This window comes from Impatiens glandulifera, chromosome 1 (genome assembly GCF_907164915.1).
Source record: "Impatiens glandulifera chromosome 1, dImpGla2.1, whole genome shotgun sequence".
Classification (NCBI taxonomy): Eukaryota; Viridiplantae; Streptophyta; class Magnoliopsida; order Ericales; family Balsaminaceae; genus Impatiens; species Impatiens glandulifera.
Genome location: NC_061862.1, coordinates 59,803,876 through 59,821,269, shown reverse-complemented (window position 1 = coordinate 59,821,269; position 17,394 = coordinate 59,803,876). Strand labels below are relative to the sequence as shown.

Genomic DNA, 17,394 nt, shown 5'->3' with positions numbered 1-17,394 from the left:
GGTTCGATTTCTTTGAAACTTTTTTGGCCAATTCGAAAATCGAACCGAATTCAAATAAATTTTAATAAAACAAACCGAATTTGATATTGAATTTGAATTTCGAATAATTCTAATTCGAATTCGAACCAAATTCAATTTTCATTTTTCTTTTATTGCCAAATCTTGAATTCAAATTATTTTAAGTCAAAACAAAATTTGAATTAAGATGATAGATCTTGAATTTGAAATATGTGTTAAACGGGAGAGATATATCAAGATTTGAGAGTCTTGACAAAGAAGAAGTTCCAGAGATAGCGAGATTGAATATATCGAAGCTCTAGAGGGCAAAGATGGAGAGATATATAAGATGGCGAGATCAATAGTCTCATTTCTGAGATGGGCGACTTGACGAGAGATGGGTAGATAGAGATAATAGAGAGAGGTAGTGACTGAAAGGATTATGTAAGATAATAGAGATGAGGGGGCTATAGAGATTATTTGATTATGTTAAAAAATAAAGAGGAATTAGTTTAGAGAATATAGATGAGGTGGTGAATGAGGAATTAAGTTTAATATATATATATATATATATATATATATATATATATATATATATATATATATATATATATATATATATATATATATATATATATATATATATAAATGATTAGAGATTTATATATAATAAAATAAATAATAAAAAATGAATTCGGTTTGATTTTCAAGTTGAAAGTTAAACTTGAAAATCAATTCAAAAATTGTATTTAAATTCGAATTTGTTTAAAATTCGATTCGAAAATCGAAAATAAAATTCAAATTCGATGAATTCGGTCGAATATTCTCTCTTCAGACCAAATATTGAACAACCCTAATTAAACCCCAAACACATCCAATTTTATGGGGAAAGAAAACGGGCAATTTTTGGGGATTTTAAAATTTGAACTCTAGAATATAAATCAGGGTTAGAGACTACCTAAAGAGATATTAGATAAAGATTTGAAACTCAAGAACACTTACAAAGAAATCCGCCATTGAAATTCAAGCAACAAGTTTTAAATTTTTCAAAATTTTGAGGCAAAGATTTTAAATAAGTTTCTGATCCATCATAAAGTTTCTAAAGATTGTAAGAGGTTTTTTCAAATCGTCTGTAAGCTCTCATTTAGTCTTGTAATACAATTTCCGAGTTCATTTTACTTTTCACATACTTCAGTTTATACTAGTTGTTTATTCCCTCAATTTGTTAATTGGATGGCGTAGTCATGTTATAAATGCAGTAAGACAACTAATCATCGGACCGTAGTTTGTAATTCAAATCAAGATTTCATAATTTTTGCCTAAAAATCAAATTTATTTGGATCATTTTTCTTGGATTCTTGCACAAAAAACGATGATTCAAATATGTTCCATATACGATTTTAGTCGATTAGGATTAGTATTAGGATTGCCAATTGTAATAATGTTAACAACATTTTACAATTTTTTATAAACCTAATTTAGAATTTCAGAAAAAGATTTCGATCAAGCATGGTTACCGCTGGTTCTAATTGATTGTAAAATATTGCTAATGACGTTTGGGGAAGTCAAGCACTCTTAGAATGTTGTTTAGTGCCTAGAATCAGCAATTCAAGAATTCTAGTGATTCTTTTGTTTTTGGTCGATCCTTCCGCGATAGTCTTTTACCCATGATTGACGGGTCGTAACTAAGGATATAAATTTGAAACCGAACCGCGGTAACCGAACCGAATTACCATGTTTGTGGTAGTTTTTTTTCGGTTTAACCTGTAGTTGACAGGGTATGGGACGAAATGATATTTGTGTTTTCTCCCCAAACAACCCCGATTTCCCCTTGATTATGCCCCGAATACTAAAAACACAATTAAATATATAAAATCACAATATATTTATTTATTCATTATATTTTATAAGAGTTTTAAATTTATTTCTTTATAATAAATATTACAATATATATTAAAATATATTGTATTAAAAAATATTTATTTTTGAGAATATGGTATAAACGGTGTCACGTGGGGATTTTTCGAAATCGAATGGGGCGAACATTGTAGTAAAAAAAATCCTCAAAATAAAAACGGGACGGGATGATAATTACCTTTCCCGTCCCGAACTGGAACAGTTTCCCAAACTAACCTTGTTTGGCGTTCACTTTCCCAAACTAACATAGTTTGTTCATTTATTCCCAAACTAACCTAGTTTACTATTCAAACCTTTTTTTTTTTTTTTTACATTTCAATTTTATTATATATATATAGAGATATATATTTAAATTATTATTTATATAAACTAAATTATTTATATTTTGATATATATTTTAAATTATTATTTTTATAAATTTGATTATTTATATTTTGATATATAATTTAAATTATTTTTTTATAAATTTAATTATTTATATTTTAATATATATATATATTTACATTTCAAATTTATTATATATATATATATGTGGCAGTCATCCCATAAATTTTTTTTTACTATTCAAATTATTATTTATATTTATTGGGTGGTTTTTTATTAAAATAATTTTGACAATTTTTCATTCAAATTATTATTTATATTTATTGGGTTGTCTTTTATTAAAATAATTTTGACAACTTTTCATTATAATATAATTTCACAATAAAAATTTTATCAATTTTTAATGTGTTGTTTACCTAATTTAATGGTGTAAAAAAATATGTCTTAAGTTAATGAACCATTAAATATGTCATTTGTGGCCAACGTTGTCCTGAACAAGATCGTCAATAATTTAGATAAATGATGATTGTAATAGTTTTTAAGAATATTTAATTATTATATTATTATAGTTAAAATATTTTAAATTTATTAGTATTTATCTATTATTTATTAGAATACTCAAGAAAATATTTATTACACTATATAAATTTAGATAAGAATTAAAATGTAAATATATATATTTATATTAAAATATAAATAATTAAATTTATAAAAAATAATTTAAATTATATATCAAAATATAAATAATTAAATTTATAAAAATAATAATTTAAAATAAAAATAATAATTTAAATATATATCTATATATATATATATATAATAAAATTGAAATGTAAAAAAAAAAAAGGTTTGAATAGTAAACTAGGTTAGTTTGAGAACAAATTAGGTTAGTTTGAGAAAGTGAACGCCAAACAAGGTTAGTTTGGAAAACTGTTTCCCGAACTGCCCATTATCATTCTTAGTCTTAACCACTAAGAATGAGTTCTCTAGGACTTTTAGAGTCGATTAATGATTTTATATGTCAAGTCAGAGTCGTGTCGCGAGAAATTGAGAAATTGAATTTTACTTGTCTTAGTGTTCTTGACTGCATGAGGAAGAAGAATGTCTTCTTGCTGCTCTTCACTGTCCGACTGATGAATGGTGAGGCCGACCAAGAAATAGAATAAACATTTGGGAAAATAATCTAAACAACTTTCTAAAATTCTTAAACATATAGAAAACAAATTTCTTGGGAAATTTTCTTGATTTTTAGAATTGTTTAGAATATTTTCTCTATTATTAAATACTTTGTAAATTTTCTTGATTTTTAGAATTGTTTAGAATATTTTCTCTATTATTAAATACTTTGTTAGCTTATAACTTGAGTTCAGAAAAAAGAAAAATGAGTGACTAGTTTTTGAAATAGTTTCAAAGTTTAGCTGTTTTTATATATGAGTGACTAGTTTTATAAAAATTAATTTTATTTAATTTGTCAGATAATTTTATAATTAATTTAATACTGACTTTGTATATTTATAGTCTTTATTTATATATAAAAAAAAATCAAAATCTTGATATTTTATTTATAAAATAAATTTTACATATCTAAACTAAAAAAGTCAACATAAATATATTGGTAGAGTATGTTAAAAATATTTGGTTAAATATTAAAATATATAATTAAATAAATAATAATTTTATAATATTATACGTGTTTGAGTTATATTTTGAGTAATTTTCTAATAAAATTTGAGATGTTAGAAACTTTGACAATCCATTAGCATCCTCTTCAATGCGAGGAATCTTTAATAATTTTGATTTTTTTTTAAGTTCTAAATAAATTAGAATATTTAGCTAAGTTGGTTTAAGAAAAAATGATTAATATGAAAGCAAGATCGCGAATTTGACATGTTCGTTTTTTTTGTTGCCGTTTTTTTCTTTTCTGAGTATCATGTTCAGCACCTCATAAGTTCGAAACTTTTTTTATGTTAAATTTTAATTTTTTTTTTTATGAATATCATGTTTAGCGCCTTATAAGGCCATGTTCAGTGTCTCATAAAGCCAAGTTTGAGACATTTTTATGTTCAAAGAATTCAAATTTTCAATTATGAAAGAGGACAATATGAGACCGTGTTGATTATTAAAAAAAAAAACTTACAAATATGATTATTTAACTCAAATCTTATTTTTTTTATAAATCATAGCTAAAAATAAAATTATTCAACTCAAACTTTCATTTTTATGAATTCATATGATAAGAATATAGTGAATTATTTAATACAACTTAATTTTAGTAAATAATAGCATTTTTTTTTTCAAACGAATATCATGTTCAGCGCATTTATAAGGTAATATTCAACGCCTCATAAGAACATGTTCAACTCTTCATAATGCTAGGTTCATGACTTTTTGTATGTTCAAATAAACTTCAATTTTTCAGTTATGAAGGTAATGTTTGAAATAATTTAAGACTGTATTAATTATTAAAAAAACTTACAAATATAATTATAGAACTCAAACTTTAATTTTTATAGATCATAATTATAAATAGGATTATTCAATTCAAACTTTCATTTTTTTATGAATCTTAGTGAATTATTTAAATAAAACTTAATTTTAGTAAATAATAGAATGTTCTTTACAGAGGAATATGAGTTATGTTTGAGACTTTTTTATATTCTTTTTTTATATGAATTTATTTATTTATTTTTATTTCTCTCTTCTGCAACAAGTGACGTCAGATTCGTGATCTTGCTTTCGTTCCAAACTTTATTACTTTTACGACGACTCTTGATTTAATATAAATGAGTTATGTTATGAGGTAAATGAGACATTTAGATGAATAATTATCTTATTCATGATATAATTGTTATAACAAATATTTTTTTATAAAGTCAATTTTTTATTAAAAAAAATAATATTATATAATTGTAACTTTTCTTTTACAAGTCTTAACATTCAATTAACATGCAAAAGAGATATTTTTTTTAAAAATAAATTGAAAATATACTTACACATATCTCTTCAATAATTAAATTAATTTATTAAAATATATTTTATTCTTTAAAAAAATTATTTCATATTAATACATTTTAAAATTTTCTTTCAATAATTTAAATTTTCATAATATGCATAAAATAAAATTACTTAAATAACACATGAGTTAATTAAATAATTTTATTGTGGGAGTGTTAATTCTGTAGTTTCTCAAAGCATGAGATAAGCTCCAAGTTGAAAATATTATGACCATAAACTTCTGGAATAATTACCCTCATTCATATAGGAATAGTGGAATCATTCTCAAATACTTTCATATAATCAATATACCTAATAACCATCTAATAAGATGTTGCCTTCAAGGTATAATTAATTCATATACAATATAACTAAAATAACTCAAATTTAAGGATATTGTACACTATAATTGCAATTAAGACAATCAAAGTAATGAAGTACATGTCATCTCAATATGAATCATTTAGATGCACTTCTTACTCTGAACAAACATCCACCATGTTTACTAAAAGCATCACCACAATTTTTCTTTATAAGATCTTCGACGGATCATAACATATGTTAAGTCTGTTAAGTCTACTCTCATCGCACAAGATTGGCGACAATATTATTCATCACATCATAATCTCTATTCATGTTTAAGAATTCTTTTCATTTAATAATAATATGAGTATGCCAAATGGACTAGATTTACAACACCTTATCCAACAACAAAAAAGACTACCAGTATGGGAGTCCATTAAACAGCTTGGTCTAATTGAAAATTGAGCAACATTTTCTTACACATTGGGATAATAATTTTATTTGTTAAATGAAACTATGATGTCTCATTCATATACTTATTTACTAAACAAAAAGATTAATGAAATAGAGACACAACACAAAATTTGAGATAAATCCCACTTTCTAAATGAGCTCCAAGTTCAAAGTAAGTATTATAAGTAAACATTCAATGCAATTGAGAATAATAATAAAATGAATAAGGCCAATGTGAGCAATGAGTCAATGACAAACAAGTTGTACTAAAAAAAGACATAGGATTTAATGTTCAAAATGCAGTCTAAACATAGCCTCTTCTAGTTCCAACTAGCTATAATATTTGAGATGGGCCATTAAGTTCTCTCGAAATCTTGATCCCGATAGTGATGCCACTTTTTGTATCTTTGGTTACCAGAAAGCAAAGGCCTAAGACGTGATGCATTTGTGCAATTCTTACTACAACATCCTTTCAAATCGGCCTGACAGTCTCTGCAGCATCTGAAACCAACGCAACAATAAGATATTCTCATTCTCAAAATCACCTTTCTTCTCCCACGATTAAAACATTAAAATACAGGAAGTCAAAAACAAGCCTGTGAATAGCCTGATTTACAAGAATTAAGCAAAATTTCTTGGTATGATTTAGAGTAGTTAGAATAGGGTTTCATAATCTAACTGAGATAGACATAAAGATGAGACTTTGAATTGCCTAAGCCCTTATATTATGAGAAAACAATGGATAAAACTACATAGTTGAGAGACTTCAACTTTATTCCATTTTGTGATTGATTGATTATCTTTTAGCTAACCTGGAATTATAATGCGTAGAGAGGTTGCATCATATAACCACCTAACAACTTGTCTAACAGCTTGGGGCTTATTACATATTTCTTCTAATAACTAATCTTTTTAGAAGATGAATCATCTGGACCGTCCATGCCAATGTATCTCCACCGTCGGATTGAAAAGCCCTTGAGTAAAATTTGATGCACCGATCTTTGTTTATTTGGATAACAACCTTTGTCATTAGTCATCTTGGAGTATTTCAAGATCATGTAGATAGTGTCTTGTGTTCATACCATGGTATTATGGCTAATTTTCAAGAATGGACCCTTTAAGATTTCTATTGGAGCCTTATGTTACAAGAATAACTAGTAATCTAGGGTTGAAAAGAGAGAAGATGACATTAAAGATCCAGAAAAGAAGAAATACATTAAGAGAATCATAATCACATTCAAATTTCAATGCCTTACAAATGAAGCTTAAATTTTATACTATCACTAAACCAACTAACAATATTATAAAAAAAGACTTACTATCAGCCCAACACCTTTATACTAAACCCTAAAACGTATGATGTATCACCCATTCTAATTTTCCACTTGTAAAATTATCTCACATCTTTCTTGGAATGAGTGCAAGTTGCACTCAACATGTTCTTTTGCTTATACTCTATACATGACTTATTATCAATCCATACTTTTATTAAACTCAATGTTCTTTATATATCACACATCTCTAATGTAAACCATAAGTCATATCTAAATAATACTATCACTCTTCACTCTTATGAGCTCAATTCTCTACGTATTAGAGCGTTATTGAGCTCTCAAAAGTTTATTTTTTTCGATTAGCTATCTCCCATCATGTCTGGCCATAATTCTTCCTCATCAACCATCTCTTCTATGGATTATTCTCCTATCTCCGTCTTTAGAGTCAACGGTGACAACAACCTCAAATGGGAAAGCTCTCAAAATAAACATTCGAGTCGAGGTATAGGGAAACAAACTATCATTTCTTACTGGAACCACCATCGATCCCAAATCCGATGATCCCACCTATGAAGCATGGAATACAACAACAGCCTCGTCATGTCCTGACTGGTTAACTCCATGACTCCTGAAATGGCTAAAATCTATGTCAACAGTATGAAACCGCAAAAGATATTTGGGACACCGTAAGCAAACCTACTTTCAAAACAACAATACGCCTTTCCTCTTTAGGATTGAACTCAATATCCTCAATCTTAAACAATGGACTCTCACAGTAACTAAATATTATATCGCGCTATGCATCTATTGGCAATAAATCGACGCTGCCGAATCGCTTACTTGGACGAACCCATTCGATTCTGATATCTACTGCAAACACTCCGCTCAAAAGAGGTGTTTTAAATTTCTTTTGCGGTTTCATACCCGTTGACATAGATTTCAGCCATTTCAAGAGTCATAGAGTTAACAAGCCAAGACATGACGAGGCCGTTGTTGGTGTCCCATGCTTCATAGGTGTGATCATCGGATTTGGAAGCGACGGTGGTTCCGGTAAGAAATAATAGTTTCCTGGCTCGCCAGATAAGGGAATTTCCAAGTCGAATTTCGATGAACTATGTGGCAAGTTGGACACTCTCAATATCTATTACCCAATTTGAGGGGAGTGTAGAATTATCTCTCTATCTTTCTTGAAATTGGTGCAATTTACTTGCACTCAACATGTTGTTTTGCTTATACTCTACACATTGTTTGTTGTCAGTTTTTGCTTTTATTACCCGCAATGCCCTTTATATATCAGTATATCAACATCTCTCATGTAAACCATAAGTCATATCTGAATAATATTATCACTCAACGCACCCCAGTCTTTTGGCCAAAGTGAAAACAAAAGTGATAGCTAGTAGGCTCAGAAAAATCATGCCTACCTACACCCCACCCAACCGCCCTCTCAATCAATCTTTTGCACTTAAAGACCTTGGTGATCTCCATTATTTCCTCGGCATTGAAGCGGTGCGCACTCCTCATGGACTTTTTCTTTCCCAAAGCAAGTATATTGCCGATCTTCTCACTGGGTCCGCTCTCATAGAGAAAGATCAGATTCTAAGTTTCTAACTAAAGCTAGTAGAGTAGGACTGACGGCTTTCATGCTTCAATCAATCATTCTATTGGTCATTTTATATGGTATGTCTGCCTCATCTTTTTAGTAAAAAAAAGGAATGCTAATGGGCAGATCTTTACACTTCCTATTTCGTCGGCTCGGGTGGTGTGCCGGAGGGATCTTTCTAACAGTAATATTAGCTTTCCTTGTTCCGGAGAACGTGGATTACAATAACATGATGCCTACAAAGGGGGCTTCCGGCGCATCAAGCTCGGAGGCGGAGGCAAAGGCACTTTCTGGTTGGACGGATAAGCGTGTTACCTGATGAGCTGCTAAACTTGTCTAAAGTGAAATTAACTCCCTAGCCTAAGACGTCTTTTTTCACTCTCTCAATTCTCTACACCACTAAATATCATAATGGATGTAATATGGCTAATTCTCCAAGAATGTTACATTTATATATTGTAACCATTTAGAAATGATAAGTAGATTATGGGTCAAGTTTGCTACGATTGGGCCTACACTCTTCCCATATTGATGTTTGCTCAAAATGTAACCAAAGGATAGATAACAAACTTACTTAACTAAAATCGCCCTTCTACTATGATCAAATTTAACATTCAAGTTTTCTATGTTAACCTACCAGGAGCATACTAATATAATACATCTTTGAAGTGTTTGTAATGAGACATAAAGATCATTATAAAGACCATGTAGTACTTCCCCAGGGTATGAGTATAATCTTTCAATATATCTATTCCTATTCAGAGTTACCTTGTATTGCCTTGATACAGGGTTTTCTAGTATCTAAGATGGAACTACACAATTAGTGTGTGGGCATTTTGGTCCCTCAAAGCTTGTAGCGAATTTTTAAATGAACCTTTAAGTTTGTTCCGATTAAGCTAACACACTAACCTATTTCAACCATGTACTCAGTCCTATCAAATTATTTGAATGACCACAAACCCTCTAACTTGTTGTCTTGATAAACTAAAAGATGATAATGAATTGATTACCATTAAACAAGATCCCTACAACAAAACCCCATTAAAGGTGTCTTTTTTACGATTGATTGTTAATTTTCAATTCTTGAATCACCTCATCATCTATGACTTTGCCAACTTTTGTTTTTCTCTTTGAAGAGGACTAAGTATAGGAATATATGAGAATTTTCAAAATGGAGATAAAGAGATTCTTTTGATATATTATTCTTTTTTGAGAGAGAAATATATATAGTTTTGATATATTAATCTCATAAAAGTTTATACCAATTCATAAAAGTTTAGAGTTCATTTTCCACAATTAGTCGGATTTCCATGTTTCTTTTTTCTCCTAATTAACATGTTGAAATATCAAAAAACAAAATCCATAAATTATCTCAACTAATTTATTTTAATGTATATATAAATAAATTAGAGAATAAAATAAACCTAGTTTGACTATTTTCACAATATATATACATAAAGAGAGAGAGAGAGAGAGAATATGGCCCAATTTCTTAAGACTTTTTGAATGTACACGTCTCACAGTCTAACATATATATGGGTTATGAATAACTGTAAAATGTTAGGTTTATTAATCCAAACCAAGTACGTCAAGGGCCAAAAATATGCATGATCTCCCATGTACTATATGGATTGCCTTTAGTCATGTTCATTATCTTCACCCTAGTCCTTTGTGGTGTCTGAGATATCTGGACACATCATTCTAACTAATAAAAGATTAAAGGAAAAAGGAAAAGATGCACTTACAGAAAAAGCAAGTTGCAGTCAATATTTGCACAGTTGCGATGCCTCAGTTCAGAAAGCTGTGAGCTACAAACAGAACATCTAGAAAATGATGTACTGTCTGGAAGCTGTGGAACTTCATTTACCTCACTGATAATCTTTGATGTTTGGGCTGGAGGAGGCAAAGAAAGACGGGAATCAAACACAAAAAGATTCCCAAACCAGTGTGCAGGACCCTCCTCCTTGAGATAATGGGAAACACCGCCTTTCAATGTGTACAACTTTTTGAATCCCCTTTGTCTGACATGCAAGGAATTTACACCAATAAGAAAAGTGTCAAAAGACAAAAGCTTAGTCGCATAAGGGCGTTAATAAGATGTTAGCATAAACATTTGTATAGGATTAATATTTTCCATCTAGCCCTTGCGGCAAGCACAAGAATTGAAAGAGACCAATTATGTGAGAACCTTTTTGATGCAAACGAGCAAATCAAATGGCTGAAGCAGGAATGTTTAGTTGCAGAGACCATAATATTGTTGATGTATATAGAGATAATCCTCTCAATTATCCATTTTGGTCTTACAGAAACAAGAACAAATAACATATGAATTGAAAGAGAAAATACAGTTGCACGGACCTTAAGATTGTTGAGTATACATCACAACGGATGCCTCCAGTGCAATACATAAGTACTTCAGTTTCTTCTTTATCAGCATGGGCTAGAGGATCAGATGCACTATCCTGGATTCAGAAACTGGAAGTTATATTCTACTATAATACTCAGTTTGAACAAAGATAAATTTGAAGTTCTGTTTATAGTCGAGTAAACAGAATTCCAAAATGCGGACAACCATTAGGAATCTAATTCTAATTCCACCATGAAACAAACTGTAGCCTTTTGAAATTAAAACAAGTTACATGTTCTCATACAGTCTCAGAAATATCATAGATTTTGCTTCCTTTAGATGTTCACAAACTTATATGGATTTTTTAATCATATATACAAAAAAAAATCATAGAGAAGTTTTTAACTTTCTAAATCTAAATAACACAAAATAGAAGTTTCATCAATTTCAGTAAATTTTACTCCCTTGATATATTTTTATAAGAATGTTATGTTCTTAGCAGGGGTTTTAAGAAAGGGGCCAATGACATAAAAGTTATGAATTAGCTCATAAAAGTGATGATTGATTCATAATGATTGCATAATTGATAATTGGAACACTCCAATTACTGTTAGTTTTTTTTATGAGTGATAGTATCTAGTAATCTCACTGTATGTGTACCAATGATCATATCTTTCCAATTTGCCACAATATAGTTACCTTCCTGTAGAATCATACCTCCAACTGAGTTAGTCCAAAGGAAGTGCTCCTGAAGCAGTCTACATCAGGTCGTTTAGCCCCACAAAAGTGACCAATGTCCCATTCATAACCTGATAACTATAGGTTCCTTAGACTGAAATCCAAAAAGATGCTAAATATATTTATCATCATCTAGAGATAGTTCTAAAGGTGTTGCAAAAGAAAATTGCTTCAAGGATGAAATTGAAATGGATAAAATATAGAAATCTAAGCATTGGTACTTCAAAATAGGTAAAGTATACAGTATACACTGATAGTTTTGAGAAAAAAATCAGACACGCCAAACCATGCCAAGTATTTGAAACTTGCAAGTTCCTTATCCAATAGAAATTCTGAGCTGGTAAAAAGTATGACTAGCAATAGTTTATCAGAAAATGGAGAACTACCTAAAGGTGAGTATGGATTTGATGTATATGAGTAAAATCTAAGACATGTTTTCTTAGCAGAGTTTACAAATACGAGAGGCTTAATTCATAAAGACCTTATTTGGTTCCTATATAACCACAGTACCAAAGTGCACACTAGAAAAAATTAAACTATAACTAAAACAAGAATACGAGACATCCTTGAAGAAACAACCCCCAGGCTATTGTAAGCTACAAATCCTAGCGAAAGCCTGTTATGAATATAATCCTCTAAAGGCCAATCTTGTTTAGAAAATTGGAGCAGCATGCATAGGCTAATCTTGTGATTGCCATTTTCTTTCGATTTACATTGGGAAGTTTAAGGAAAATGTTAAATACTGATATAATATTCTTCCCATTTCTTGAACTGCACCTCATTTAATGAAATAGAGATACAACAGCACGCAAAATGCATGGATGTAAAATTATAAAAGAGGAAATTAGTATTTTGTCCCTTGAACTAATTTGATTTATCATCACAATGTCAACAATTTAGTTTTATCCCATGAACTAATAATACTAATGCAATCTGCCCCTGCAAAGGCAACCGCTGATGAAACAACCCACTATTAAATGTGGTAACCACATGACTTTTTTGTAATGCTTAATATTCCCATAGTAAGAAATCATTCAGATGCCAAGGTAGTGTAGCTCAATGGTTAGCGTGTTTGTTTTCTAGAACCCCTACTTGGTGCATTTCACCCTTTAAAAAAATGAAACCATAGAGATGATCCTCTTACATGCGAGCGACGGAGACATGGTATGAAGCACATAGTAATGGTGTTCCAAGGGTTATGAAACAAGAAGTACAAAATTGAAGGAATATTTGAAGGACAAAATATCAATTTTCTCCAAAAAGTTATGAAACAAGAAGTTCTTTGAAGTTTGGAAGATACCATTTCTCACATCCAAGAGAACAATGTTAGAATCGGACTTTCTCCTTGAGGCTGCATCAGATTTATCTACTTCTTCCAATCTTTGTCTCCATTCTGATGGTGTAAGAGGTGTAGCTCGCATTGAAGCGTCAATTATAGGAAGATGTGATGTCCCTCCTTCAAACTGGTGGAAAGGCATTTACCAAGATAAATTGTTTTCAGGTAAATGAAAAAAAAATGTTTGAACAGACCAAATGGGTTAAGAAAATTGTTAGTGAGTATTCCCTGAACGCATACAAATGACTGCAGAATTAGCCATAGATACATTGCTGAGTAACTCATGCAGATAATACACATAGAGAAGAAGAATACATGATTTATTATAGCTATAAGATCAATATACTTTGTTCCTTAAATTCAGAGGACCAATAGAAAATCTACATTTAACTTGATGATACACTATAACAAAACAATACATAGGCCTTACCCGAGTCTTACATTTTAGTTTAGTCTAAAACTATTATATGTGAAAAAAAGAAAATTATTCCACAATCATACCCCCTTTCACAAATTCTTCAGTTTGCAATGTGGTGATGGACACAATAGTTGACCTTATTTTGATTGTAATTTGGGTTGTTAGATTTACACCTTATTGTTCTAATTCAACGACTTTGGTGGTCTCAGCCTTCCATGTGTTAGATTCTCTTTATTTCCTCTCCTTTCTATTCTTGTCACTTGATCACTCATGTGATCATCTAATTGATGATCTATGTTGGTTGTCACTTTTTCGTTTACGGCCTCGTAACATTCATGTTTTGCAATTTCATTTATACAAGCATTGCTTGAAAAAAAAATATTTATTCACTTTCATTGGACACAAAGACCCTTCAAATCAGTTTTATCTTCTTGGAACCATAATGCCCCTAAGATTCAAGTCAATATTCACATACTTGTTATTTGTTTTCATATTCAATGTGGACATTAGTGGCATAGAAGTTCATTCTTGGGATATGCCCTAGTCCTTGCTTCATGAAGGGTTATTTGGATTTAATCCAAATATCCCCTTATCCCATCATTAATCAAATCATCAACTAAACTACCCTTACTATATTTTTATAATATTTAAAAATATTAAATATAAATAATATTTTAGTAATTTACAAATAATCCACTTCATCAAACAAGGTTTTTCTTCCCAAAAAAATGAGATTATTTAAAAATAAAATAAACTACATCAAACAAGCTATATGTGTCTCTTGAAGCACCCTTTAGACTGCACAATTTCTTCTATAGGGCTTATATAAGTACTTCAAGATAGTTATTAACTCAATTGTCATCTTGCTATTGCATAAACAGATTTTATTGTGTTTGGCTTTCAACAGAAATCCTTTGGATTCCCAGGATCAATAACATTTCAAGGAATCATGAATATATATCTGGAATTTATTGATCAGGTTGGTCATATCGCACACATTTGTTGACATACCATTGACAAGAAAACATGTTCTGGTCATCCTTAGTTTGAGGAGAATGATGCAGTTACTGTAAGACTCAAAATTATTCTAAAAATAAACATTATGGCATGTTTAAAGTTACTCTAGAGATTCATTTTTAGGGAGGTGTGATTTTAAACATTACAGTTACAACATAGCATTAATGTGATTTTCTATGGCTTCATACTTTACATACTCTTCTTTGTCCCATTCGTTTCATAAAAAAGATTGACCCAATCAATGTGAGCACTAGGAGTCAATTTATGACTTATTAACTCTACAAGAAAACCAGTTCATCCTTCATTTAGACAAATAATAGGCTACGAAAATAAGAAAAGAAAATCAAACTTGCCTGAACAAGTGAAGGCTTATAACGCAACTTCAGTTTGGGAAATGCATGGCCATTTGAGGTTCGTGAAATCTGAAATAGCGCATCAGAAAATCTATGGTCTTCTCTTAGCCATTTCATATAGGCAACAGCATCCTTTCTTGGTCCACTGTACTGAACAAGATAGTCATATGAGAAGAGACACGTACAGAAAAAATGATGAGCTCAACCTTATGCACACAAATAACTCTTTTATTACCCTCGACTATGTCACTTGAACAATTGAAATACTACTTTAAAAAGATGTTCAGAAATTCTTTTGTTGTATAATAGATCAAAACACTGCGATAAAAAAGACTCATGAATAACTCGTACAAGCAGTTAACACAACACAAATGATCACACAAGGATTCAATTCTTAAGTTTTGTTAAGTTTCATGCTTTTCTACACTGGCTAGAATTTAGCTCTTGCTTTCTTTCATTGATAGGTGATGGTGCATTGTCATTGTGCACCACTACTTTTGTAGGTGTTGTTTGGCTTTTCTTTTGGGAATTTAACAATTGTCTAGAACCATTCCCAAAAAAACATGGTGACACCATTTTTCTTTTGCTTTTCAAAGATCACTCATGTAAAAAAGAGTGGGCATCCCAAAAAGATAAAAGCTTTCCCTAACCATAACCTTGAATAGGACGTTTATGTAAAGATGTTGGACTTCCAAGATGATGATTTGGAGTTTTGAGTCGTTTTGGGGATTTTTGTCCCTTATGATGTTTTGTTTGTTGGAATGTTGTACTTTCTCCAATTAACTCATGAATCATGATTTGCACTTTGAATTTTTTGACTAGTTGTTTCACCACGATTCATGAAACACTCGCCTTAATTGTGGATTAATGAAAACAGATTCACCCTTTCAAAACAAAGTCTTATAAGCTCTCTTTCTATTTTTTATTGGTTTTTTCTTCTTAATAGCCAGCCATCAAGTTTGTAATCCTCCGGATTCAATGAAACCATAGTTGGTAGCCGACGGCGTGGGAGAAGAATACCTGCGCATTGATCCCTTGTTCATTCACGTATATCCGACCGCATATATCAAAACCCTGAGATAAAGTTTGACAAGAATACCGACATTAGAAAACCATCTTGTCAACATCTTTCATCATGAGGAAACATGTTAAGAGATGTGAATTCGGTAATTCTCTAAGAATATGTTATTGTCAATAATTGATAATCACACTGGTAAGAACATGTCAAAATTGAATAGTAATTCAAATAATTGGAAGCCTAGTAAATTCTAAATAGTGGCTAAGTAAATTATACAAACTCAAGTAATAGTACCTCCAAGAAAGATAAATGTCTGGAGACCTCCGCTACTGGATCTGTAATGAAAACAAACCGATAGAAATTGACGACCACAAAATTATCATCTTCAGCGTATGCCTCCTCGGCGGCGGAGTTGGGCGGGAGACAGAAAGATTGATAGGAGTGACCGAGAAGAAGGCTCCGTGAGAGCCACTGGCTCCATTGCCGAGCCGATTTGGAGGAGCTGCGCTTCTTATTTTCCTTTAAAATCTGAAGTGTTTGAATGGCAATGGAATAAGTTGTTTCCTTGATTAGTTTACCGCTAGTAATTGGAAACGAGAAGTAGGAAGAAGAAGAAGAAACAGTGGCGATAGGGTTGAGATTCCTCGCCGCCATTGGCGTTACTACTAGAGTGGAAACGGATGCCATTGGGATAAGAAAGCAGCACATCCTTCCTTTCTTAGAGACGATGTCGGTTCAGTGTAATGTTTGTTACTCTGTTAAGTTTAATTTTTATTTTTATCAACAAACCGATTTAACGTGAAATTTGATTAGATACCTAATAATGGGTCTAATTCAAAAAAAGATTGCTTTTCGCCTACGAAATTTCCGTCTTGGTTATCACTCTCGCGTTTTTCTCTAAAACACGTTTATAAACTCGCGTGTTTTAAATGAAACGCGATAGTGATAATTCGTGTTAATGAAAATATTTGCTCCTCTCTCTCGCGCCCACTTTATCACTCATTAACGCGAATTATCACTAACGCATTTTCATTTAAAACGCGTTTATGAACTCACACGTTTTAGATGAAATGCGATAATGGTAATTCGCGACAATGAAAATACTTGCCCCTCTCTTTCACGTCCACTTTACCGCTCATTAGCGCGAATTACCACTAACGCGTTTTCATCTAAAACGCATTTTAGATGAAACGCGATAGTGTTAATTCGCGACAAAAAATATTACAATATGTCTAATATTCGTGAGTGAGTTATGTTGAAATTTGTGTAGGATATTACAACATAACTCACGAATATTGTAAT

At 30.9% G+C, this 17,394-nt stretch overlaps 1 protein-coding gene across 2 annotated transcripts; it reads right to left on the bottom strand.

The window, feature by feature from the left end:
- Window positions 1-6,190: 6,190 nt before the first annotated feature.
- LOC124915232 (rhodanese-like domain-containing protein 8, chloroplastic) lies at window positions 6,191-16,826 on the bottom strand. Of its 2 annotated transcripts, none has more exons than XM_047455913.1 (8): window positions 16,387-16,826; window positions 16,095-16,148; window positions 15,075-15,224; window positions 13,251-13,413; window positions 11,930-12,021; window positions 11,224-11,327; window positions 10,611-10,886; window positions 6,191-6,489 (listed from the first exon to the last, which is right to left on the bottom strand). In XM_047455913.1, exons 1-8 carry the CDS (start codon window positions 16,798-16,800, stop codon window positions 6,345-6,347), a joined length of 1,398 nt encoding a protein of 465 aa, XP_047311869.1. In that variant the 5' UTR covers window positions 16,801-16,826; the 3' UTR covers window positions 6,191-6,344. The 2 variants fall into 2 exon arrangements, with proteins under 2 accessions (XP_047311869.1, XP_047311878.1); XM_047455922.1 differs by having other exon boundaries at window positions 15,075-15,219; window positions 16,387-16,527.
- Between the last annotated feature and the right edge of the window lie 568 nt (window positions 16,827-17,394).